A 25,850-nucleotide genomic window follows, 5' to 3' on the forward strand; every position below is an offset into this window, starting at 1 on the left:
TCTGCATTCAAGAATCTATATTTTCCCTTCCTTTCCCAGTTTTCCCCCCTAATTTGAAAGAAGCTTTACTTTGAAGCTTATTTCTTTCTTTTTTTTTAGTCTTGCACTATGCCATATAGGGCATCATCTTTTTCTGTGTGCAACAGAAAATAAGATGTATTAAAGTTGGAAAGGACTTGAAACTAATTTTAAACTGCCCTTTTGAAGGATTTTCCAATGCTTACCTGTAGCTGACGGTATAGTTGGAGACGGGCCCGTTGCTAGGCAACCATGACAATACGACAGACTTGCTGCTGACTTTCACTGCCTTCGGCTGGCCTGGGGGATTGGGTTCTGACAGAACACAGGAGGAATGCAGCAAAATTCAAGGTTTAGACAGTTGTGAAGGCAACAAATTCTCAAGTACACATAGCACTTGGAAAGCTGCATGTATTACCTACTGGTATTATAGATTTGAGTATGTCAGATTACTTTAACCTGTTTAGGACCAGTCCTGAGTATACTCAGGCAGGGGTCTACATTAAATGTGTACTACAGCAAAAGCAGCTTGTCCTCAACGAGTTAATGGTATGTGTGCATGTTAATGTGGTATAGCTATGTGTGCTGGGTTAAAATTATGGTATGTGTGTGCATGTGTACCTGAGCACATGTGTCTGCTTTCCAGGATGAAGCTATGTCATTTACCAATAAAATCTGCATACAATACTTTACATAGCTATTTAAAGAACAAATCAATCATTAGCTATACAGAATACATAACACCAAGAGTATATAACCACGACATCATTTACAGAATTTTTTGGGCCATGTGAAAGCGCAAGCTTCGGGGCAGTTTAATTGGCTATTTCTCGAATCAAGATTGCTCCCTCTGATTCGGTAATCTCCCGTCTTCCCTCTCAGTTCCTTCTCCTGTGTAACACAGGTCTGCAACTTAATTCGTTTTTAAAAGTTCATTTTTGAAAGCTCAGTTAAAGCTCAGTATTGAAATGCTACCCAAAAAATAATGCGCAGTTGTCATTTTATTTCATGGCACGCTCAAAGAAAATAATTCATGAAGTGCCTCAGTAAAGATACAGTTCAAACAAAAAGTAATTTCAGACAGGCAATTGTTGTAATGAATAGAAAATCAATATCTGATGTAATTCACGACACGTATCATATACCAACAAATGTTCTTGTTTCATACAGTGATACAACAACTTCTTCATTTTTTTTTTTTTTTGGACAATATAGTTTGGCTTCAATATATGGTTTGTCAACAAAGTGTTTCTGAATGAAAATGCAAATACAGCTTCACCTCCTAGAAAGATCATTCAAACAATTATCTCAATAATTTTCTTTGTCTGAGTACATTTCCATCGAAAAAAAACAAAATTTACAGGGGCCTTTAGTTGGATGACTCTGCACTTTCATCTGGTGCGATGAGTTTGTACCTCAAGGGTCATGAGGGGCTTACCAAAGCTTTATAGGAGGTATTGAATCAAAAATATTCATGATATAGCTTGTTCTTTTAATGTAAACGATGCAGACGATGAAGGAGCCCCCTCTCTACTCTTACATTTTAATGTTTCTAATAACACAGAATGGGTGAGGGTAACTGATGGAAGTAATAGGGCCCTGGAAAGGAGGAGATTCTTTAGGTTGTAGTATTCATTGCTCTGAGTTTATCCAGCCTATGACAAGGAATTATTATGTAAATATGCTGAGCAAAGCTAGATACATCACTCTCAAATAAATAAGATCACTATCTTGGTAAGAGATTCCAAGGAAATTCTATGGCTATTAATCAATTTGCATTGAAGAGGGGAGAAATACTCTTGTCACACTTTCAAGATAAGTCAAAAGAGAAGCAAAGTTAGCTTTTCACATTTCCATTTTTATGTTTCAGCAAAAGGCTTCAAACATGTACTCTTTAGGTATAGTGCAAATATGCATCAATTCACTATGCTCACAGCTTGAAGAAGTTAGGGCATGAATGTGCATGAGTGCTGGTTGGCAATTACTGTAGGTCCATGCCAAATTAGCCTCCCTTTGCTTTCATGTTCAATGTGTATGACGGGGTGGAGAACCACGTGAACTTTCCGGAGATCAGTGGAGCAAGGAGCATAATGTCGGGGGTCTACTCTACATTCACGAGTGGGCGTACTTCTGAAAGTTTGACCTTTTCCATCGCAGTAGTATGCAGCATAATCTTGGAACTTCCCCCTTACGGCCGTCACACTGTCCTATATATGTTCTCAAGACAGTTTGATTTTCGCACATTTGCAAAACAACCCCATTAGGTGCATCATTACCCCCTCCCCCGCCACCTTTTGGATTCTTCTGAGGTGCACTATCGATTCTTTCACTCAATTTGCTTGATAAAGCTGGGCAGTTCCTTCAGGCCATGTGACATTGTTCGGAGTTGAAGGCAACGGGGAAATCTAAAGTAAGAATGTATCATCGTTTTCAAGACATACAGTGTAGGGGTGTGTCCAAATGTTGTATTGGTTGTGAAGTATAAAACCTTTATTTCTGTTTTGAAAAAAATAAAGAATAAAAAATGAATTGCATTTCACTGCAAAATTGCACCTACACACCATGATCACTTTATCATCCAATTCACTGCAGTCCCCCAAAACTCAAATTTATTCTGATTCCAAAGACAATAGAAAACAGTGGAAATAGTTACGTACAATTAACCTCTTTTTCTTTAGGGTAAATGGAGGAGGGGAAGAGTTATGAGAGAAACTTCAAAATATTTTTCTTTTAATTGGTGCTAACTTTCTTTAAATGAGATAATTTGAACCCTGTTTGGCTACTACTAAAAAAAAAAAAAAAAAAAAAAAAACAGAAACCTCTTTACATCACAATTGTCACTGGCATACCTTTATGCATCGTAGTGCATATGGCTGTGGTCTTCCAAAGTATGTTGTATTTATCTTTCATCAGTTACTAGCCCCTTAAAGTAAATGTTTAAATGTTAGCATTTCATCCCTAATTTTCATCCCTGAACGTCAGCAGATTTTTGTTCAAATCTGAGGCACAATTCCCCCAGATATGGGCTGTTGTAAATATTGATCAAAGAAATAGCAAAGAAATAGCTATCAAAGAAATAGCTAGCATGAACTTGAATTGATGTGATATCTCATGTAACTAGGTAAAACACAGTAAAATTTTGTGTAAAAGAAATATTCTGATTTTCATTGAGATTATTACTGCAACATGCTGACTTGAGACCTAAATACCAAGGAATTCCTCATCATGCGAAACATGCTTTTATAGCTATTCATTCTTAAATTTCAAACAGAACCCACAAAATTCCAAATCAAATCTTAATTACAGATAACCTTTCTGCCATGCACAAAGTGCTTCCAGTTCTACAGTTTTGTTAATGGATGCAAATTGCATGCATGCATGCAGTCCCTATTATTTTATTATCAAAGAGAGCATTCTCATGCACCAGAAAGTCTACCTGTTGATTATATGAACTCACCTTTTGCCCATGTCTTTCACTGCTTTTTCTTTTTAAAACAAAGAATATATCTTTCATTTTCTTTTTCATGATGGCGTTACACTATTGTCTTCCTGAAGTTTACTTTGCCAAATCACAGGTAAATGAACTTTATTTTTTACTGCCAGAAACTTTGGTGTCTCCAGACATAAATGTCATGTACTTCTTTCTTGTCCCCGATTCGAGCTCACAAGTTATGCTGCCATGCTACGCAATAAATCACGCAGTTAGCGTGAACCGTTGACAGTCTTTTGTTCCCAGGCCCATGATAAAGTTAAAAAACGGCTCAAGCACAGCAGATGACAGAGGACTTAGCCAATCTGACCAACTACAGAGCCAATTTGAAAAGCTAATTCGGTAACCTACATCCCTAAATCAGTCTCAACGACAAAGAAGGGAATGATTTAAGGGGGAGATAGAGAGAAGGGGAAGACAGACAGACAGACAGACAGACAGACAGACAGACAGACAGACAGACAGACAGACAGACAGACAGAAAAAAAGGAAGAGATAGGAGGATTCTATGGAATCTACAACCCAGGAAAACAAGAAATCAAGTTTGAAATATAATTTGTATATGATGCAATGATTCTACAGATGAAAACGTGAGATGGAAAATGTGAGCTGGACAATATCGAACAATGTCAGCCTCACTCTTAAAAAAAAAAAAAAAAAAATGTAGACTTGATTGGCTAAACATAGCAGCTCATTGCACCAAAAACTGTAAACAACCACATTATGCTTCCCCCATCATCCCTTGCAATGATTACAAAGAAATAATACAAACTCCCCCACACTAAACAGCAGATGAAAAACATCCAACTTCAAGGCAAGAGGTCTTTTTTCCCCTTTTTTTTTGGTTCTTTTTTTGAAGGGAGTAAAGACAAGAAAAATTGTTTACAAGGATTTCAGTGCTGTTGAGAAGTATCACTAGTTCAACTAGTGGCTGTTGAAAGTTTACTTTGAGGCTGTAACAGTATTGCTAAAAAAAAAAAAATGCCTTATCTTTTATTATGAAAATTAATCCCAGTGGCACCATAATTCCAATAAAGTATCACCAGGGATTAACTAGAGGAAGAAGTAGGGATTTCCCCCTTGATTCAAGTGTAATCATTTTCTAGGGTTGTTTTTCAGTCCAATTTCTTTTTTTTTTCTATTTTCTACATGGGACAATTTAAAGTCTATATATATATTTTTTTTTTGTTTTAGATGAGGGGGCCTTTTACACCATCAGTGAAATATCGCAATGTTAGAAAATCTGGCAACACTGGTGAAAGTTACTCAGCAACTGTGATTACAACCTGCTGAAATATTACTGGAGACATTGCACGCTGAAAGCATAATTTCTCTTGACGCACATGAAGTCACCAACAACAATTTGGAGTAACGGCCCTTACCACAGAAATATCACCTGTGAATTGCAGCTAGCCGGCTAGCTAGTATTTTGTTCATGTAACATTCCATGGTTGTAAGCAGATTACAGAGCCAATAGCGCATGTGCAAATGCACTGGCAAAAAAGAACAAAAAAAAAAAAACAAAAACAAAACAAAACAAGACCCAAACCCAGACCCAGACCCAAACCCTCAAAATTTTCCCTGGTGCAGGAACATTGCAGTTTTTCCTATCAGTGTGAACACATAAGGTCGCACATTGCAAATTTTGCTGTAGCCGTATTTCCCGATGGGAAACAGCCTATCAAATCAGTTGCTCACTGAGACGACTTTCATCCGAAAGGTTCCCCAAAGACCTCTCCATTACCGGTTTACCCCCACACATTCCCTTCTCACAGACAAATGCACCATCGTCTCTCCCTTTTTTACCTGCAACCACCAGCTCAACTTCGCTGGTGTTCCTCAACTCAGTCTCCAGCAGTGGCGCTGGGGGCACAGGAGTTGTCGTCGTGGTGTTGGTTTCATCGTACATGTACGTGGACGTTTCATTGCCATCTACAAGCTGGTCCGCTTCTGATTAAAAAATTAAAAAACGTGGTGAGAAAAAGAGGTAATTATAGTGCATGCACAAATAGCCATGAGAGGCGCCATAATTAATCATACTTACTTTGTATAAATGTACCTCCATGGATGTCCCTCTCTCATGCGTGGCAGGGATCAGACTGAAAAGCTTATTAGCCTAGATGTCTGTTAACAATACATGATAGCAAAAGAGAGACCTTCGCCCAAGAAGACTAGCTTTTGGGCTCTGGTTGTTGTTGTTTTCTTTCTTCTTCTTTTTTTACATTCGTAGCTTTTAAAAGCAGACTAGCCTATTTTACCCAGTCGGAAATAGCAGCAACGTTTCTGGGTGCAACACAATCGGGATGTCACAAAATGAATGAGCAATATTTTTTGTTATAGACTTTATAGTGGGGGGAGGAATTAGCCTCCATTTCAGGTTTGATGCTGGTAAAATGAAGATCAGAATAGTTCAATATATTCAAGGTGTTTTAGATCTACCCTTCCAGGTATAAACCAAAAAGGGATGGCTCTAATGTCATTAATGGGGTCTTTTAGCAGGTTTCAACTCAGTTGCACTTTAAATCAAGGGCTGGGGACAGGGGGAGAAAAAGTAAGGTTAACGTCAAAAGGTCGGGAGTAACGCACGGCAGGCAAACACCTGTCCCGAACCTTTATTCCATGTTACCACAGAGTGACAGAGATGTCCTTACATCCCGTTTGAGGAAATGAAGGCTTAAAGGGGAGCATTTCACAGAAATTCAGCAAAGAAGCTCCATATCAACGTGTGAGGCGCTGAATGCCTATTGATGCCCAATGACATGACACGGCAAAACTTGTGGAACTGGCGAAATCGCCACTTTGCCGTAATCATGTTGTATGCTGTATAGTGGGTGCTCTCGTCTCTTGTCTGAACAAAGAATCGGTGTTATCAAACAAGGGGTTGCTCCTTCTTCTTTTTTTTTCTTAGTTTTTCTTTTTTCTTTTTTTAAACCTATCATTAGTTAACAGTAATAGTAGAAGTGCATGCGTATGTTTACTGTTTTAAGAACTTGAAGCTTATTATGATAATATTGATAGGCTATTGGTTAGCCATGTTCATGTAAAGTAAGAAAGTTTAATTGTTCATATTTACTTGTGTTATTCGTGATTCTTAAAATCAATAAAATATTGAAAAAATGAAAAACAAAATGAATCTGCTAAAAACCATCAACCTTGCAATACTTCTGGATTAAGAAGATGCATAATGTACACTTTTGCTCCATTTTTTTTTTCTTTCTTTCTTGGGCGATGGTTGACCTGGCCTTCACAATTATATCTGGAAATGCATCAAACCCATTTTGCGAACAAATTTCTGTTTTGGAACTTCTTAATACAATCATGCACAAAATACTGGATTTCTTAGTTTTTTAAGTCACATGACAAAGTTATGGTTACCACACGTTCATCTTGCTTAACTACAAGGTGGTCTTTCTTGACTCCAGATGAGCAATGACAGTTACTAAAAATTAATTGGTTTTCTTGTCTAATTTCTTTTTAAAAATGGAGGTATAAACCATGAGAACTAATAATTATTGCAATGCACATAAATCATGTCCCTAATTCACAACAGACCACTTCCCCCCCCCCCCCCCCCCCCACCCCCGGGCACTGGTTTATCAAAATATATAATCGATTTTAAATTTCCTTTAACACACAGGCTGCCATAGACTTATGATAGAAATCAACTTTATAATCAATCTTAACTCTTCAAAAAACAGGGCCAGGAAACATGACAACATGGTGCTGGTCAAGTGATAGTATAGTTTTGGTTGAAGTGGGACTTCAGGTTTCCAACTTTTTTTGTGAGATAATCAGAAACCTCTTCTGAAATATGAAAGAGCATACAATTCTAAGAGGAATTCAAAGTTTATTTAATGAAAATTCATTTTGAAATGGCCGAGATATCAAACAAACAAAGAGGTCCTAATAAAATGTGGAACCCATCTTTTTTAAGTACCACTTTGTTTTACTTTGTTTCTGGCTATCTCAGCAATTTCAAATTGAACCGTCATCAAATAAACTTTGAATTCCTCTTAGAATTATATGCTCTTTAATATTTCATAAGTGGTTTCTACTTATCTCACAAAAAGTGAAAATATGAATACCCCATCTAAATCAAAACTATACCATCCCTTTAATGTCTAACTCATTCTTTTCTAGCACTCAGTCAACTATTTGTGTTCTCATTACAAAAATAGTCGGCTATTTCTGATCACCCCAGTTTCAAAAATAGAAAAACAAAAAATGTTTCAGAAATAAATGTGATTCACATATTATGCATGTCATTCTCCCATCTCTGACCAAGACAGGCCGATGTCAAAATCATTTGATAATGTACACTGCAGCATTTACAGTTATATATTGAAAACATTTCTTGTGTACATTTTATGAACAACAACAACAAAATATATATATATATATATATATATATATATATATACATATATATTGTTGTTGTTGTTGTTTATAAAATGTACACAAGAGAAACTCCATTTAGTAACCTCAATTCCAAAAATAATGACTGATGATCAAATGATTTTATCCATGAAAACCAACAGCAAGGCAAACTTAACTTCCAAATGTAACCCAGCACATTGGCTGGCAGATGTAGTCTATTTATAAGCCCACAAATGCTTATTGGTTTGGTCACGTTCTGGCAAAACAGGATTATGCAACATGAACATCACACGGTATCATTTACTGTCTGTTAAATTACATTTTTGTTGTTTGCAATTGTCTTGACCAGGTACACATAAACCACAAAAACTAAAACAAAAACAAACAATAGAACATGTTTGTTAAACAAACAACTAAACAAAAAACAAAAATATTTTTTTGAAATTCAAAAGAATGAATGTATGACGCAGAGTCAGTGCTCACTTGAAGCACAGTTCAATTTCTTTCTTGAATTGCCAGTTTCATGAAATTTGATATATCATAAGAAACAAGTTTGATTGGCAGCCTATTGGAAATACAAAGCATTTTGATTCTGTTGATGAGATTTTCATACACAACACACAATTGCATGACCATGCGGTCAATTTACATTTTCTAGCTCAGCATTATGAAAAGGCCCCATGACATGTGTACATAGCTGTAAAAAAAAACTGTGTTAAAAATGGGGGGACCTGTACCATAAACTACTGGCTTGACACTCGAAACAGAACTCAAGCACAATCTTGCAGTTTCGACATCTGTTTGTAAGGAAGCCAAGAACTGGTTTCTGTACGTAATCTCTTGGCAAACTTCTCTCAGAAAGATTACAAGGGACCTCTAAGAGGTATCATATTGCGGATTCTCAAGTTGCCTGGCATGGCTTATTTTGCAGGATATTCACATTATTACTTGTGTCAAATACAGACATACATACAGAAACATACATACACACACACATATATATAGATATAGATATATATATATACATTTATACAAGCAAACACACAAAAAAGTTTGCATTTAAATTCAAGCTTGTTGATATTTTGGCATATCTTACTGAACCATGTTGATCATTTCATTTTATTTCAAAAATTTAGTTGTTAAATTTTTGTCTTTCCTTTTAAAAGAAGCCCAAGATTAAAAGAAGTTAAAACTTGCACATTATGTACTCTCAGGATAAAAACTTTTCTTGAGCTACTGTATATGCTATATATTTAGCAAATCTAATATTTTGCGAATAGGGACTTCCCGCTAATTTTGCGAGTGGTTGAATTCACGATCTTGGAGCATAGTAATGAACAAAGGAATGTACGTGCATGCGTCACATTCACGTCAGGTTTAGAGTTAATATTTCATGTTGTTTTAGATTTGCATATAGCACCAGACTCCCCAAAAAAATGTGGCGTATGCAGTATTTCCCTGGAGAAACCTTCAAAAAAGGAGACTCGAAAGAACATGTGAGACACACTCGGTTCATTGCCATACAGAATGGAATATAACTCTGCTTGAAGATAACACCTTTCTCCTTTGTCAGACATAAACAGACACCACATTTCTGCACTGATAAGAAATTTTGTGCACAGTTTCTCTGTATCGATATATCCATTCCCAGTGCACTATAAAGTCATGTGTCTACACGCAGCTTACCATCGCGGAGAACATATTCAAAGAACTTTTGGGAGGAAACGCAGCCGGCGGGGATGGAATGTTTTATTGGACTGCCACCGATATTGAGCCATTTCCTGCCACGTTAATGGCATTATGTCACGTGTGATTTGTGGTGAAACAATCAGTGAGGAATTCCCATGCCATCACATTGTGTCATGAACGTATCACATTCATGACATCCAAATTATCATATAAAGCATTTTGTGACACCCCTATCATTGCTTCCACTTTTTTTTTCCACTACGCAACTGCCACTATCAGAGTCAATGACAGAGAATTCAAGAATCCTTTTGTCTTTCAGAGTAGCCATATTTACACATGTGTAAAGATTACTTTTATGAAACATGATTTCCTAAGTAACAAAAAATACATAAATATTTTAGAGAAGTTTGTGTACCAAACTTAATAAGGTAAAATCACCATAACAAGTACCTTTTTAAACAGGAAATTTTTCCTTTTAAGTGTATATTAAAATTGCAATTACAATGTGTAACTGCAGTATAAGAACTAGTATAATACAGCAAGCATGGTTGCCATAATACAGCACAATAGTCTTTTTAGGTCAATCTTTCTTTTTAATTATTTAAAGTAAGGTATGCAAATGAGAAAGCTTATAGCACAAAATCTATCACTGATGGCATTTGACATTCATTTGACTGCAAATCAATACATTCATGTGTTGTCATTGCAAAACAATGAAATCATTTGCTAACAGATGAACCATGTTGCCTTTAAAACCTAAACTGTGGATAAAGAGACAAGGGGGGGGGGGGGGAATAAAAAGTCATGAGATACACAATTGATGGTCACATCAGATAACATTTTTTAAACCAGAATAAAAGACAACAACAACAAAGCTTTACATAGTATATAAAAATTGATCTAAAACCAGAAGGGTTCAAAATTCATATACTTGGTACAGTGTTAGCTCCCCTCTGGTTATTAGCTGGTAATAGTTTCCATGAATCGCAAGGAGATTGGGCAAGATGCAAGCATGCTAGTCTCGGAACCGGGCTCAAGATCCTGCTCTGACACTTTATCTAGAATGATTTTCAATAAGTAAATGAACTCCTTCCAAATGTGAAATCTTCCTCAGCTTCAATAGCAGAGTTCTCCAAGATATCTGACAAGCTTCATCCTTTTTCCCTCTAAAAAAAAGTTATTCAAATAACCATGTTGATGCAGAGAACATTTCCTTATTGTTTCGACAAATAAAACAAAATAATGACATCACAAATGAAACATGGGATGGAAAAAAAAACTCACTTAGGTATCATATATCTTTGCAATGCAAGTCATGTGTTGAAAATATAGCTTTATTCAGAGTTCGAAATGATAACTCGCTGTAAAATGAAGCATGAAAAATTCAGCACTTTATTTTTAGTACATAAATATTGAATGTTCTCGTTATTGTTCTCTTCAATGTGAAAATCCCAGGAAGCATTAAATCATCGTGACGACATCTACAGAAATTGATTTAACATTCGGAAATGGTCCAGGGCAGCATAAATGGTAATGTGGTGTTGCCATAATCATCTTCACTATAAACTTCAGTGATAGATCAAAGTAATGCCAGAGCAGGATAATGTGTAGGCAGGCAGCAAATGTATTTCCAGCACACATCTCAGACACTCCCTGTCATATCATAACGTTTGACACGGCGCTATTCCAGGAATTATAGTCAAAATAAATACTCAGCCCACCAGCAGCAGCTAGTTAAAAATGGCTGCAAGATCAATCGCTCATCCTCTGGTGGGCTGGTCAACATTTCAAAGCTTCACTGGCCTGATGAGCTCGTCTGCAGGAAAAAAAAAAAGTTTGGAGCAAACACTGCATTCTGATGTGGTAAAATTGTTTGAAAACTGGGTAAATATCTGACTAAATTTTGTCAAGTGTCAGAAATGCTCTGTGGAATAAGACAAAAACTGCCAGCCTAAGAATTAAAGGCACAACTCGTAGTCAAGATGCTCCAAAGTACCGCATGCTCTACCCCATCCTCTTTGCTCCACCAAAGGGAGGTGGGACACCATACCATACCTGTGCTGGTCAGCGTGGCCTGGGTGATCCCGACGGTCAGTCCGGCCGTAGGGGTGCTGAGGGAGGCGGGGTCGGCGATGCCCCTGGCCATGCAGCGGAAGGTGCGGTTGTCGTACCGCGGGTCCACATTGACTACCAGCAGGCTGTACTGTGGAGTGTCCAGCTGGTATCGTCCATTGACTGGATGGGATGAGTTGACCAGCTCCAATGATGTGTCCATCTGTTTGTTTGTTGTTGTTTTTTAACACAGTAATTAAAAAATACAATAGAAAGCTTTAGTCCCATGAATTTACAAAGGCAGTCAGGATAAGATCTGAATACTTCTGACATATCTGGGAAAGTTGCATTCAATCCTGAATATAACAGGGGGGGCATTTCATGAAGCATTTTGTTAGATATTTTCTCTGACAAACTGTTACAGAAATCCTTGCAACTGATTGGCTGAGAGCAAATTTGTACAACAAATTTGTTGGACAAAACACTTCACGAAATGCTCGACAGGATTGCAAGGCTCTGCAAGCTGCAGAAGGTAGTGATGCTCACATTAAAAAAGAAAAAAAATGAAAATATATATATGAAAAAGTAAAAAAAATCATGATGTCATGAATGCATTTATTTAAAAAAATGGGGAAATTATATATATACAGAGCATAATAAACAAAATTTCAGGAATAATATACTTTCAATATCACAAACAAATTTTCTTCTTTCAGACTATGAAAAAAGATAACGAAAAGAGTAAAAACAGTAGCTGGCAGCTCATTCGCACCTTGTATGCAAAGCATTTCGGTAGAAACATACACATGACTCCATACTGTTAATAAGGTCAGAGCCAACTTGATTGAGAGATTGCTTGACTGATTGATGAGTACATATGAATAGAGAGCTGGAGTCCCTTTCATTGAAGTTTCAATTATTGTTCTGTTTGGCTATTATACTCCTTGTCTCAACACCAAGTGCCTTCATAGAGTTTTGGTAATCAGAGAAACACTTCATGATTTGGTTTCCTACATGGGACATTGTTGGAGTTGTGGTCAATAATTGCAACTGTTTTTATTTCAGTGTAAACAAGTGACTAGTGTATGTCTATGCTTACCAGGAAATTGATAACAAAGAGAATATTATCAAAGTAGTTACATAATGAAGTTTTGTCAAAGTTTGGAGCACTATTGTACAATTTTCTTTTCGATGTCCCTTACCGATGAGAGCTATGTAAATAGTTTAGCAATAACAAATCTGAGAGATAAACTATATCCCAAACGATCAAGATGATTATTTTTAGTGTCAACTTCATACTACGCATCTGTGATGCATTGAAGTAAGCGCTAAACCTGACAAAATTTGGCATGTTTCCAAGTATCACTGCTGTTTCAAAAAGAAAGTTTCCAAACAGCTATCAAATATTGAAGTGTCAGCGGCAACAAGGACCAGCAGTGCTCTTGAGAACTTTTTCTCATTGAATTTACAAGAATACTTGTAGGACGGCAACGTCTCAGGACGTGGCTGAAGGGTGAGTTTGGGAACTTTGCCAAGTACATGGAACGCTTTCCGTCAATCCCTGGGAGTTTGCACAGGTGGGATGTTATTACTTTGGTGAAGGCAAATCTTCTTGACAAGATTCGCTCGTTCGCTCATTCACCTCTCACCTGGTCACTTGCGAAGTGGCTGATTTGTCTGCCCTTCAGCTCAGGGAGAATGAGAGAGAGGAAAAATATATATATATAACATATATCACCCACTTTTGAGATCCCAATTTGGCCAGATGGTTGAAACCTTGTACAGTTATTAGGCCAATTTCCTGGCCCTCTGACAGCCCTACCCCTGGACAGATATCATTGACCCTGTCGGCCATCACTGGACATATGTACAACAAGATGCTGCTGAGCCAGCTACCTATATGTGTTTGTGTCACAGGTAGCAGCGATGTGTCTACTTTCCCAATGATTTCCTAATAATGTTTTATTTATAAGTTATTTCTCCATTTGTGGTAAATACAGATATCCTGTGTATGAGGGATGATGTGTTTGTATAAATGTGTGCAAATGTAGAGAGATAGACTTGAAACCTATACATAAATATAGACTGACATTGATACTTCCTTCTCCTTTTTTTTTTTTAATTGCACATAATTATGCAACTCAAATACAGAAAGACAGCACAAACCCAGACAAATGTTGGTCTGTGATACTGTTTAGGCGAATGTGGCTATTGAAGAATACAATTTCCAGCAAAGCATTTTTTTAATAGTTTCTTGCTATCATACAATGTAGCTGCTCTTGTAAATCTGAATAGACAACAAAATGTATTTAATGCATTACCAGCCATATAATCCAATATTTGTGGGCATTGTTCTTTCTTGAAAATGTACTGTCATGTACTCAAAATGGGCTTGGAGAGGCTTTAATTTCAAAGCAGCATGGAGTAAAGTGGTTCATCTTCGACTCAATTAGGCGGAATGTCCCATGGATATCTGAGTGGCTGGATGTCCGCCCCACGTCTTATGTGTTACAGGAAATGAAATTAAAAAGAGGGTCATGGCGAGTTTAGTGACTTTTCTCTTCCTCCCCTTCCCTTCTGTACAGTTTTCTCTGCCACACACCCCCGTCCTTGGTAATGACATAGCATTGCGAGATAAAAACTGTTGTAACATTTTGTCCTGTTCTGGATCATGTGGAGTAATAGTAAAATCATAACGATGTAACATTTTCTTTCATCATAATGCTAATCACACTATAACCACACAAATTTGGGTACATGGGACTGGGAATATCCCAAAGGCAGCCTCTGTGTAGTCACAAGAGATCCATGCATGGACTGCATGTATCTCAAGAATTGCGACATTCTTCTTCTTGCTTTCTAAACCAATACCTACAAACAGTTTATCTGAAGATGGATTACTTTGCATTGTTTTTGACTGCATGTCAAATCACTCAAATTTGTTTGACAATTTGGCCATCAACGAAAATAAATGTACCATTAGTGTCAACTCCATTGATAAAAAGAAAGATAAAATGAAAGATTAAATTAAAGATTAAAGAATTTCATCATTCATTTTGGAAATGAAAAGATAGACAATACATGAAAGCCAACATATCTTTGTTTAATAAACATCAATTTGTTTCCTTGATTTGAAGTGCTGATTCTGTGTTCTGGCTGTGGATGTATGAGCTTCACACAAGCTCTCAGTTCCTCATACTCACTATCATGCTGGACGATGATGTAATAATGGCAGTGGAGGTTACTGCACTTCATCAAGGTCCTGATTAAATGGAAATTCCCCTCATTTTAATCAAAAGAGAAAGTGCTATTGTGGTTTTAACCAAAGAAAAAAAGAATTGAATAAATTCCCCAAATGGGTACATCATGATGCAACCAGTTGGTGGACTTTTGACATTACAATTGTACAAAATTTGAATGTGACAGTCAATTCTATGTGGCTTGTTACTTTTTTTTTCACTATCAAATTTTACAAGGCGATAGCAGCCTTCTGGTTCTTCACCACCGTTATATGGGTTGTTTGTTTTTATTTATGAATTTCGAAGAGCTTATCAATTCCAAATCTTTAACTGATTTTTAAATGGCAACATATTTCACAGGATTAATGTTTATGTTTCTCTATCTAATTTGCAAAAATAGAGTACATGTGTATTCTGATTTTATGCAGATTTAATATATATTTAACCACTTCCACCTGATCTTTCTCTAGTGTAGAAAAGGCAGTAAAATTCAAAGTTACCAATCTGATGAGGAAGAGATCGTTTAATTTCTACAACAAAATTAACCCTGGACTTCATGAGCCAGAGCAAATAAATTATAGGCATTATTTACCATTTGCAGATGAAACAAAAACCCAGCTTTAGTGCTTCAAATTAGTTCTAAAATTCAATTCAATTCAATATTTATTTCACTTTTCGACAAAAACATATAGATATCACTTTTTTGGATAAAAAAAACAGAAAATGTGAGTTAGGGATAGAAACAACCAATGTAAACATTTTAATCAGTAAATTCAATATCAAGTATTGTAATAGATATACAAAATGTGAACAACAATTATAATAATAAAATTGTTTCTAGACTTAACGTCTACAGTTATGGTTTATTGAGAAATATAGTGATATCTCCTTATATTTCAGGCTCTATTGCTAAATTTTTATATGGTAGGATGTTTTGTGATACATATCTGACTTCACTTACGCATCAAATGTGATACTCGAACATTTTCTAAGTCACTGCTCCCAATGGTAAACAATACCTTTAATTATTTAAACCAGCCCTAGTTGTGGCCATAACGTTGTCACTTCTTTAGACTGCTTGCCATTGACAATACGCTACGAGTCTTTACATTTACTCACCTCTGTCCATGAGACAATAACGGTACTGGGGTTGACTCTGGCGTGCATGTGGAGGTACGCTTGGCAGGGAAGTTTGGCAGTTTGCCCCCGGAAGGCTATGATCGTAGTTGCTTGTGAGGAAGATATACACAGCAGCAGCACTGCAGGAAAGAAGACAAACACAAAAATGAAGGAAATTAAATCAAAATTTAATCTTAAAAAAAGGATGTCTATCAAACAAATATCTGAAGCTTAAGCTTTTATGGGTGAGAATACAGTATACGCAGTATATTTCACAATTTGTAACTGTTGCAAGTAGACCAACGTTCGCAAAAGTGGCAAATCATGAAAATGTTGCTTCCCATAACCCAATGTGCATTGTATATTGTATTTTGGGTGGAAAATGATTAATTTTTTTCTTTAAAATTGATAATACTTATTTCTTTTTTCATCAATATGGTTGTTGATTAAGAGTTCAAGCACTTATCTTACAATTGTTTTACAATTGTTTTACAAGTCCCTGTCCATGAAATATTATACCCACAAGATACAAGGCACATACAGTATGGATCAGCTCTGACTGTGTGAGCTAAAGTGTAGAGGTCATTGATCTCAAGAAGACACATCATGCACAATATGTCCATGGCTGACTGTGCTGAGCAATGTGCAATAGTCATCATGGTCATCACATCGGGAAAAGTAGCAACACAGGACGTTAAAGACCGGTGTAGTGTTGGGAAACATAGGTGGTACGACTGATTAATCTCCATTCGCTGCCCACCAGGGTACATTTGAAAAACACATACAGCGCCCGTCAGCCTCGTATCAGCAAATACATGTTGTATGTGCATCAGAGTGTATGCTCATTGGTAACAGTTGACTCAAGTCAAGATTCTTTGGCTGTGTGTATTTACTTTACATAGAGGTCAGTGATAAAGCTGTACACATTTTATTAGTGAGATTCTTGAATATATTCAAACCAGGACAGCCATTCCACTCCATGGTATCCCCATAAAAGTACTGTCATCTGAGACTACTGTATACGCTATAATTTTCGCGTACATAAATTTTCGCGAATTGCCGCTGTCACACATTTTCGCGAGTGGTTAAATTCGCGATTGGGGGACCAGAGAAAATATGAAGTGGCAAAGAAAATGTGAATTTTCAACTTACTAGCAAATAAGAATGATACTAGTTATACACTGGATGAAAAAAAAACTTACCAAACTCTGCGAACTAGTAAGTTAGAATTCAACATTTTTGAAGAGGTTAAGTCCATCGCACTAGATTTCTGACGAGTGGTCCCCTTGCGATAATGGATTGGCTCTCTACAGTATTCATAAGTAGACGTGGACGTGCTATATTTACATAAACAAGCTTAGCCAGTATGGTCTGTTCCGTAAGCCGTGACATGGTATACTAGTACTGAAATGTTCGTATCATCAAGGCAAGGGATTCATTTTGGAAGGTAATATTTTCGCGTGTTGTTAATTTCGCGAATAGCTCCCGACTCGCGAAATTCGCGAAAATAAAAAAAACCCACAAAATATATAGCGTATACAGTATTAACCCGTTGAGGACGGACTGATTTTGCTACAATACGCATTTCCCATAGACACCTGCCCGAGTATACTCAGGACTCGTCCTCAACGGGTTAAGCACCCTGGTAGACCGCCAAAGAGCTATTGGCGATTCTCACTGTCCCAGAGTGGTTCTGGGTAGGAACGCCTAAACAGACATTGGGGATGTTGTCTTGGTTGAGAAGACAACAGTCAATTACCTTCATCAGTACTTGACAGCCATATCTATGAATCTACCTAGTACCACATTGACTGATACCATGGGACACATATTAACTGTGATTTCATGACAAGTTACACAAAAGCACAAACACAAATATGCACAAAACGGCTTAAACAAAAACTTATATTTAAGAATTAACGCAAAATAAAGTATTTCATGGCTGCATATTTTTCATCTTAAAATTATGTCTTTTGTTCTGGTTTTATTCTCTTCTTCCTTCAAATCTAAATCATGCTGATGCACTGTAGTATATGACAGAATTTTCCTGAAACTGACTCATATCAAAGAAAAGTCAATAAAATAGTGCAGTACTACCATCTATCAGTATCTCTAAAATTTGGAGCTTTGTTAGCATTTGATGCCTCACATAGCTATAGAATTGCATGTCATATCATATTTCAAATACATTATACTGGTATCATGAAACATTAGATTCATAAATGCAGATGCCAAAAAAGGCAAAGAGCAAAACAAAGTGAAGTACAAGGCAACAAGAGTTCCAAAAATCAACATCATCTAAAAGTTCATCTCTCACAGTATGTAGTAATGCATTGCATGTAGGCTAGTAACATATCGTTTATCTATCATAAACGTATACATACAAAAATGTATGGGGCGACGGAAGGAATATATACAATTATGCTCTTAAATTGCATCACTTTCTTACTGTGTGAGGTGATTTAAAGAAGGTAAACTTTAGAGTTGTTTTTTTTCACCTTCAAGCTAAGGAATTGACACTGTTTTCATCCCAGCGGACAGGAATGAGTATGCATGCTAATCAATGCTGCCGTACGTCTCAGGCACGTTTTTCATCGAATTCGTGCTCCGTCGCAAAACAAGCCGACTGGACAAATCTTCCCAAATCTTCGACATCCTCACAGGGGACTTCCCTCCCAGATCCCTCCCTGTATCAGCCCCTCATCACTCGCTTCCTCCAGACCGGATCACCGCGCCGAAATCTTGGACCGAGTTCTCCACATTCCAAAGTGTCGGGGTCGGTAAACCCCCCACCTCCTGGAAGCGGAGGGGGCCCCCCGTGGATATCGTGCACCCCAAAATTAATTCCTCTCAGCTTCCTCTCAGCTCCTGACCCCTTTACTGAAATCACACACTACCGCAGATTTATGACGACACAGTATATGTGGCTACATTGAAATGATGAACTGCAAAAAGAAACTTTTCTCTCTCATTTCTTTCAAAAGCATTTCTAAATATTACATCCAAGGTGCGCATTTATTTGTTGAAACTCTAAATACTGCAAATACCTAAAATGCACAATCCATTACGTAAATTTACTACGTAAATCTATTACGTAATGTAACTTGTCTCTGTCTTAGATGAACTTTTTTAGTGCGTCAGACTCATTTCTCACCTAAATGGAAAATGTTTTTAAAAAACGTGGTCTACAGTGCAAAATGATTTATATACTTTCTTCCTTGATGTGCAAATTTCTACAATTTTCTCGTTGCCGCACAGCATATAGAGCACTCTCATGCTTTCCTGTTCTACTGTCATGGCCATGAAGCTGTCATAGCATACAGCCTATCGTCTGGCATACACTGTACTTGCAAGTCTCACTGCAGCATGTAAGTGGCCTTTCCAGCATGATTTGCTGCTGGACCTTCTCTTGTCTGCGCCAAAAGATTTATCCCACAACATACCATCCAATTAGTGCAAAGGCAGACATGATTCTAAATAATTACAGAAAGAAACAAAGACACAGTATTTGTGTATCTTTCTTTTTTTTTGAACAGTCCACCGTGACTTGGTTGGCTAGGAAACCTATGAGTGCACTACAGGGGTGGTATTCTGAGACCGTTTTATCTCTGTTGTAAGTCTGTTGTAACAAATCGGTATTCTGAACACCGTTTTATCTCTGTTGTAACTTCTGTTGTAACTTCTGTTGTAACTTGTGTTTTATCTTGCGCACTCTTTGCCTGCGCATACCATTGTCTTAGGGTATGCGCACGCGCGTAACAGTGGGCGCAAACCTGAACACCCATTAGATTACACGGTATTCTGAAAACTGTTTTATCTTCTGTTGTAAGTCACGCCCCGTGCAAATTTATGCTTCTGAGATAAAACAGGGTGGAAGGTGTTTTAACTCCGTTGTAACTTTCGTTTTAACTTATGTTAGATAGTGAGATAATTCATCAAGTCAATATTGTGGTATGCGAGTTCAAAATAAAAAAGATATACAAAAAATAAAAACAATGTATGTACAGAAAGGCAAATGATATAGCAGTTTGACAAAATGTGAGCTCATTCCACAATACAAAATTTGGTAACAGTAACATTGCAAGTACATACGCGCAGCATAATTATGCACATAGATAAAAACACAAACACATGAACAGAAAGGTTACCGGCACCGTCGGCAGTAACTTGTTTTAAGCACTTTTCATTTTAAAATTATCTTACAAAATATTAAATATTTTTTAATATGATTTCACTATTCAATTCAATTCAATTCAATTCATTTATTTTCATTCTTCTTCTTTTTTCTTTTTCAACAAAAATATAACACAAGATCGATCAAGTTTTACATCATAAACAAAGAACATTTGTCTTAATTAAAAAATGGTATCAATAAACATAGGAGCGCATACTGGCAAAAAAAAAATAATAATACAAAGTCATGCTTCAGCTTCACCAATAAGAATTCATTATCAGTATCTTTGGGTGTTTCAAAAATATTTATTGCTGGGGATGGCGCGAATCCTGAGAAAAGTATTAGAAGTCTAAGGTTCCATGATGGAACTTGACGTGATAATGATTTCCAAGAGATATCTTGTGAAGATAGTGACAACAACAACAACAATAATAATAATGATAATAATAACATGGCATTGCAAGGGCTTAACTTAATTTAGAAGCGTCTAGTTCCCCATAAACCATGAAATTTGGTTTTCTCTTATGAAGGCCAGATATCTTCTTATTTTTTAAACAAAATTTCAGATAAAAAGACTCAATCTGAGATAGCTTTGCGAATCCCCTACTGCACCAACTATACGTCAAAACCGGTAAGAAGGCATAATGATCAAGCTTCTGTTGTAACTTTATTTCATCTCTGGCTCTCTTCACCTGCGCATACCATTGTCCTATTTGTGCGCACGCCAGAGAATGAGCGCTTGTTAAAACGCGCAGAGTTAAGCAAGGCGCATTTGCCCAAGGGAGCAATCTTATTGGTTGAAATGTCTTAGATGCTACTTCTAACAATACTTCCTATTGGATATGATTATTGCGATGGGCGTGGTTATCATGACTTACAACACCGTTAAAACAGTTTTCAGAATACCGATTTACAACTGTTTTAGCGGTGTTGTAACTCACAGACTTACAACACAAGTTACAACACAAGTTACAACAGAGATAAAACGGTGTTCAGAATACCACCCCAGGAGTCTAACCCAGACTGTACATTCCACAGACAGAACTATCACCCACATCAAAGCTGTAGATTACGTTTACATTTGGTGAGCCGAGCTAAACGTTATATGATCTGAAATCAATACCACATTTGCGATTGTTGTAAGGAATACACTGTTTTTACGGAAAATCAATTGGGGATGTATTTCAGCCAGTCTCGACAGAAAAGCGTGATTGATTTTGGGGAGCTCCGATTGCACTGGGGGGAAACTGTATTCTCAGGTTTTCATGGTGGAGACACAGTGGCTTAGCTAGACTGGGAAAGAAATAGGGGAGGATGACTACATGACTACAAGATTATATTGGCAAAGACAGTCTAAGCTAATGTTCTTTTTCACAACAGTAAAATGGATGTCTTGAGCAATGATCTCTCATAAGAAAAGTAACACTATGCCTCTTCCTTGGCATAGACCATGCTGACACGGAACGTGGATCCATGCCCAGATGATGCCTAGACCAAGACGAGACAAAGTCTCACCTCAAACGTTCCTCTTCTAGGTCTCAACTATTCCACACCAGTTAAAACTTAGCCTGAAAAGAAGTATAATTTTACACACACAACAGTGAAAATTTGATCAAATTTGGATAAGAATTACGGAAAGTTATAAAATGATGAAGTTTTGCTAATTTTTGTAAAACAAATATCAAACAGTTGATATGAATATGCACACTTTTCTGCAAAAAAAAAGTGTAAAATATAATGTTATTACTGGCTTAATAACTTACAAAACAAATGATCAGTCGATGTACGTTGTATGAGGATTTGAAGTTGGGGCATAATTGCATTTGAAAAAAAAAAAATCAAAATTTCAAGATTTTGTGTACAAAGTATATGGCAAGTTGTAAGGCAATGACAGCATCAACTCACTCATTTGACTATTCATACTGACTGCAAAAGAACTGTTTTGTGAAAGTTAGCAAAATTTCACAAATTTGTCATCTCAGTAGGAATCTTTGTCCAATTTTGTTCAAATTTTCACTATTGGGCTTATGAAAACTTTCTTATATAAAGGTTTGACTGGTGTGAAATTCCCCTTTAACAACTAGCAGCTCTTACCTTCAGACATAACAAACCTCATGAGTTTCATTTACTTCTCTCTCCCCTTCTACCAGCATCCCTGTTTCACTGCGATGCCTGATTAAGGTTTTCAAGGATCCCGACAGATTGCTATCTTATTTGCGACCACTCTGTGACCTTTCTAGACATTCTCAAGAGCTCATTGCAATGATGTTGTTGGCTTTTTTTTCTTTCTTTCTTTCATCTGAGACTTAAGTTCCATTGAAATGAACAAGCTGAGACAGTCCGGAAAACCAGATAAAAATCAAACATTTAATATTTCTCCTGTTAACGAAGATTGGAAAGAGTGTGATGGCCTTAATCATGATGGATACACGTGTCCCTCGCAATTTTAGCCATGCAGTTCATTTAGAGAGAGAGCCTGAGAACAGTGCCCTCATATGTTCAAAGAGTGCTGAATTATCGGCAGCCGCTTGCATCATGACGTTTAATCAGAACATTTGATTGGGAGAAAAGGTCATAATGTTGGCTCGATGACTGTGCAGGCAAATTGGATCAGGAGGAGCCGCAAAGTGCTTGCAAAGCAGTGGCAAATAATTCAGAGATCCTCTATATTTAAAGCACAAGTGCTTTGAATATTTGTCTGGCCCTACAATCGGAGGCAGAGGGAAACAAATTGAGATCTTGATTGCATGCCAGAACTGGGCATTCTAGTCTGGGACATATACATTTCCGTGTACGTCATGCCCACAACTCTATAAAACTATGCCATGTTTATTACAGTGATACCACATACAGTATCATTCAGGAATAATCCTTTTTCTTTTTTTACCCCCTTTGGTTATGAAGGATAGTCAGCATATTATCCAGTGTGTTCAGCCTACACTTGTATTATCCAGTGTTGTGCTCTTCTAAAAACTCAGTCTCAGAAATGAGGAATTCAGAGTAAATGACATTGTAAGGTTGTTTCCTTGGGCGATCTTTAAGGGTCATGTCCGAATGGACAGTTAGAAGATAAGACCATAAACAAATATTTCTTAAAATGAAAAAAAAAAAAAAGTTGTACTATTCATGCCACTACCAGGAATAACACTGATATTTTGTCAGCTGAGAACCAAAAGGGCAGTATTGCATTCCAAGATTTCAGCACAAATAATGACGACACAATCACTCTTCACAAAATAAAAAGTCTACTTAATCAAAAGTGAGTAGATTCATGTAAGCATTACCAATGGGTAAAATAGTATCCTTGTGGTTTTGCTTTTTGAACATTTCACTGAAAATGAACACAATTTAAAATTGACACCACGATGTAGAAGAGATCAAGCTCTAAAACATGATACCAATAACTCAATACCCCCCAAAATTGCGAATTTGTTCTTTTGGTTCTCAGCCAACGATTTAAGAAGTCCAAAGGGTATTCATTGTATGAATAAAGGAGTTAAACACAGATTTTCAAATTTGTGGAGAAATCATTATCATTCATTCTGATTTACTGATACTCTAAAAAAAGACTCAAATTCATGAAGCACCTTCTTCAGCATTCTCTCTTTAATCATTCTTCCTCAAGCAAATTCAGTAATCCTGCTAAAAGTTATCCAAGCTCTTCCCATACAAGAACAAGGATGATTAAACGATGAGAAATCTGGTGTAGATGTGAATATATGACTTCCAATAAATCTCTACAGCACTAACTCTCTGCTTCTGTTTGTCAGTATGTCTCAAAATATATGTCTCTCCTACTCAATCTCTCCTTCTCTTTCTATCTCTCTCTCTCTCTCTCTCTCTCTCTTCTCTGTGTTTATGTGTGTGGCCTGTGTGTGTGTGTGTGTGTGTGTGTGTGTGTGTGTGTGTGTGTGTGTGTGTGTGTGTGTGTGTGTATGTGTGTATGTGTGTGTGTGTGTGTGTGTGTGTAAGTATGACACATGAGGTATTAGAGGTTTGCGTGTGTTGTGGTTAGTGTACACTGTAGTGCATGCCGGTATGCCTTGTGTATATCATGGGTAAAGGGTGTATATTTATACGTAATGTGTGTGTGCATGTGTGTTTGGGTGCAAGGTGGGCAAGTGCTGTTTAGTCATGAATGTATGAGTACCAAGGTTATGAGTACCAAGGTATGAAGTGAATGCCGTGTGTGTGATCTGTGGTGGGTATGTGTACATGATTTGCATGTAATTGTGTATCATTCCCTTTCTCTCTCTCATCTGCATAAACTGGCAAGCTTGCTCCACAACAATTCTCTTAACTTCTGTCTCCTTCACTTTACTGTTCCTGGTCTGTATGCTACCACTTTCCTTTCACCGCTGCTTCCCGCAGGGCATCCATGCTGCCCCCTTTTCCACCATTCCTCCTCCTCCTCCTCCTCCACAACTCCTCGATTTTTACCGATACAAGTCTTGCAGAATTCTGCAAACACATTTTCATTTGCACGTACACAAACACCAGATCAGTTTAATGGAGCCCGACATTTCAATACACCTGCTAAATGCCGCTACCCCTCCCCCCCCCCCCCCAAATCATATTTCTGTAATGAGGGCTGGTAATGAGGGGAAGCAGGTTGATCAAGTCCCTCTCTTCCATCTAGAGATGATGGAGTGAAGGATGCCAGCCATGCCACGAGAAGAAGCCAGTATAGGATCCATCAACGACATCAGCTGAAGCGTCCCATGCCTCGATCTGAAGGGCTAGGAGTGCCTCAGGGGGGTCTGTGATCCTCTCACCAGTTTGGTGAGCATCAACTCAGCATGCACACTTATTACTCATACCTTCTCACATTCTTGAGTGGATCTGCCCCTTTAACCAGAATTGGTGCAAGGAGGAAACACAGACCAGGAAGTGGCATGACTTTAATGAAGACAAGAAAAGTAAACAATGATCGCATCACCAGACTAAATATCATCCACGATGAAGCAAAATAAGGGCAAGTTTTCATAGCATGTGTGCATTAGACAATACAGCTTACAAACTCAAATTTAAATTTTAGTCTCGTATATTTGATTAGAATACAACACGCTGTGAATTTTAACAGCATGTCAATTAAAACAGCATGTGCTTAATCCACAACCTATACCTGCATACTGGCTGTATATGTGGGGCATGGGGGCAGTTGGATATTTAGGGTGAGGAGATAGATAAAGAGATAGGAAGAAGTCCCAACATTTATTTCTACACTGTTTCACATATCAATATAAGGTATATCAACATAGCATTTCATTCATCTACCTCTTTCCAATATAATGGCAAACTAATTCCTTAATGTTGCTTGTAGTAACCTTGATGTGGTGGCTATCAACCACAGTGTTTTATTATGGTATTCAAATCAGCTTTGCAATAGTGTACAATAAGCCCAGTGGCTAGTATGAACAAATATAGAGAATATTCATTCTGACTGAACAGTCAAAATACTTATGGAGAAGGCCAACCTGATGAGTTCATACATGTCAAAGTTGCTCATGAAAGACATTTTATGTAGCTGCTGGATATAATGAAATTATTCCAAAAATTATACTGCCACAGAAGCTGGTCAAAATAGATAGTTTTGGATCTCTCATAAAAATGAGCTTCGAAGATATCAAGGTCAAAATATTAGCCATGCCTCTCCCTCAATTTCTGTCTCAATGTATATATCCCTCCCTCC

General features: G+C 37.3%; 1 protein-coding gene across 1 annotated transcript in view; it reads right to left on the reverse strand.

Moving 5' to 3' along the window:
* LOC139745216 (uncharacterized) overlaps window positions 1-25,850 on the reverse strand; it is a 90,018-nt gene that overhangs the window by 3,578 nt on the left and 60,590 nt on the right. Inside the window, exons 2-5 of the mRNA XM_071655620.1 lie at window positions 15,985-16,124; window positions 11,630-11,849; window positions 5,315-5,458; window positions 225-333 (exon numbers count right to left, since the gene is read on the reverse strand). Coding sequence (XP_071511721.1) covers window positions 225-333; window positions 5,315-5,458; window positions 11,630-11,849; window positions 15,985-16,124 — 613 coding nt within the window. The remainder of the gene's footprint in view (window positions 1-224; window positions 334-5,314; window positions 5,459-11,629; window positions 11,850-15,984; window positions 16,125-25,850) is intronic.

Source organism: Diadema antillarum, unplaced genomic scaffold, assembly GCF_040938485.1.
Source record: "Diadema antillarum isolate AM-2024a unplaced genomic scaffold, OU_Dant_1.0 seq00001241_RagTag, whole genome shotgun sequence".
NCBI lineage: Eukaryota > Metazoa > Echinodermata > Echinoidea > Diadematoida > Diadematidae > Diadema > Diadema antillarum.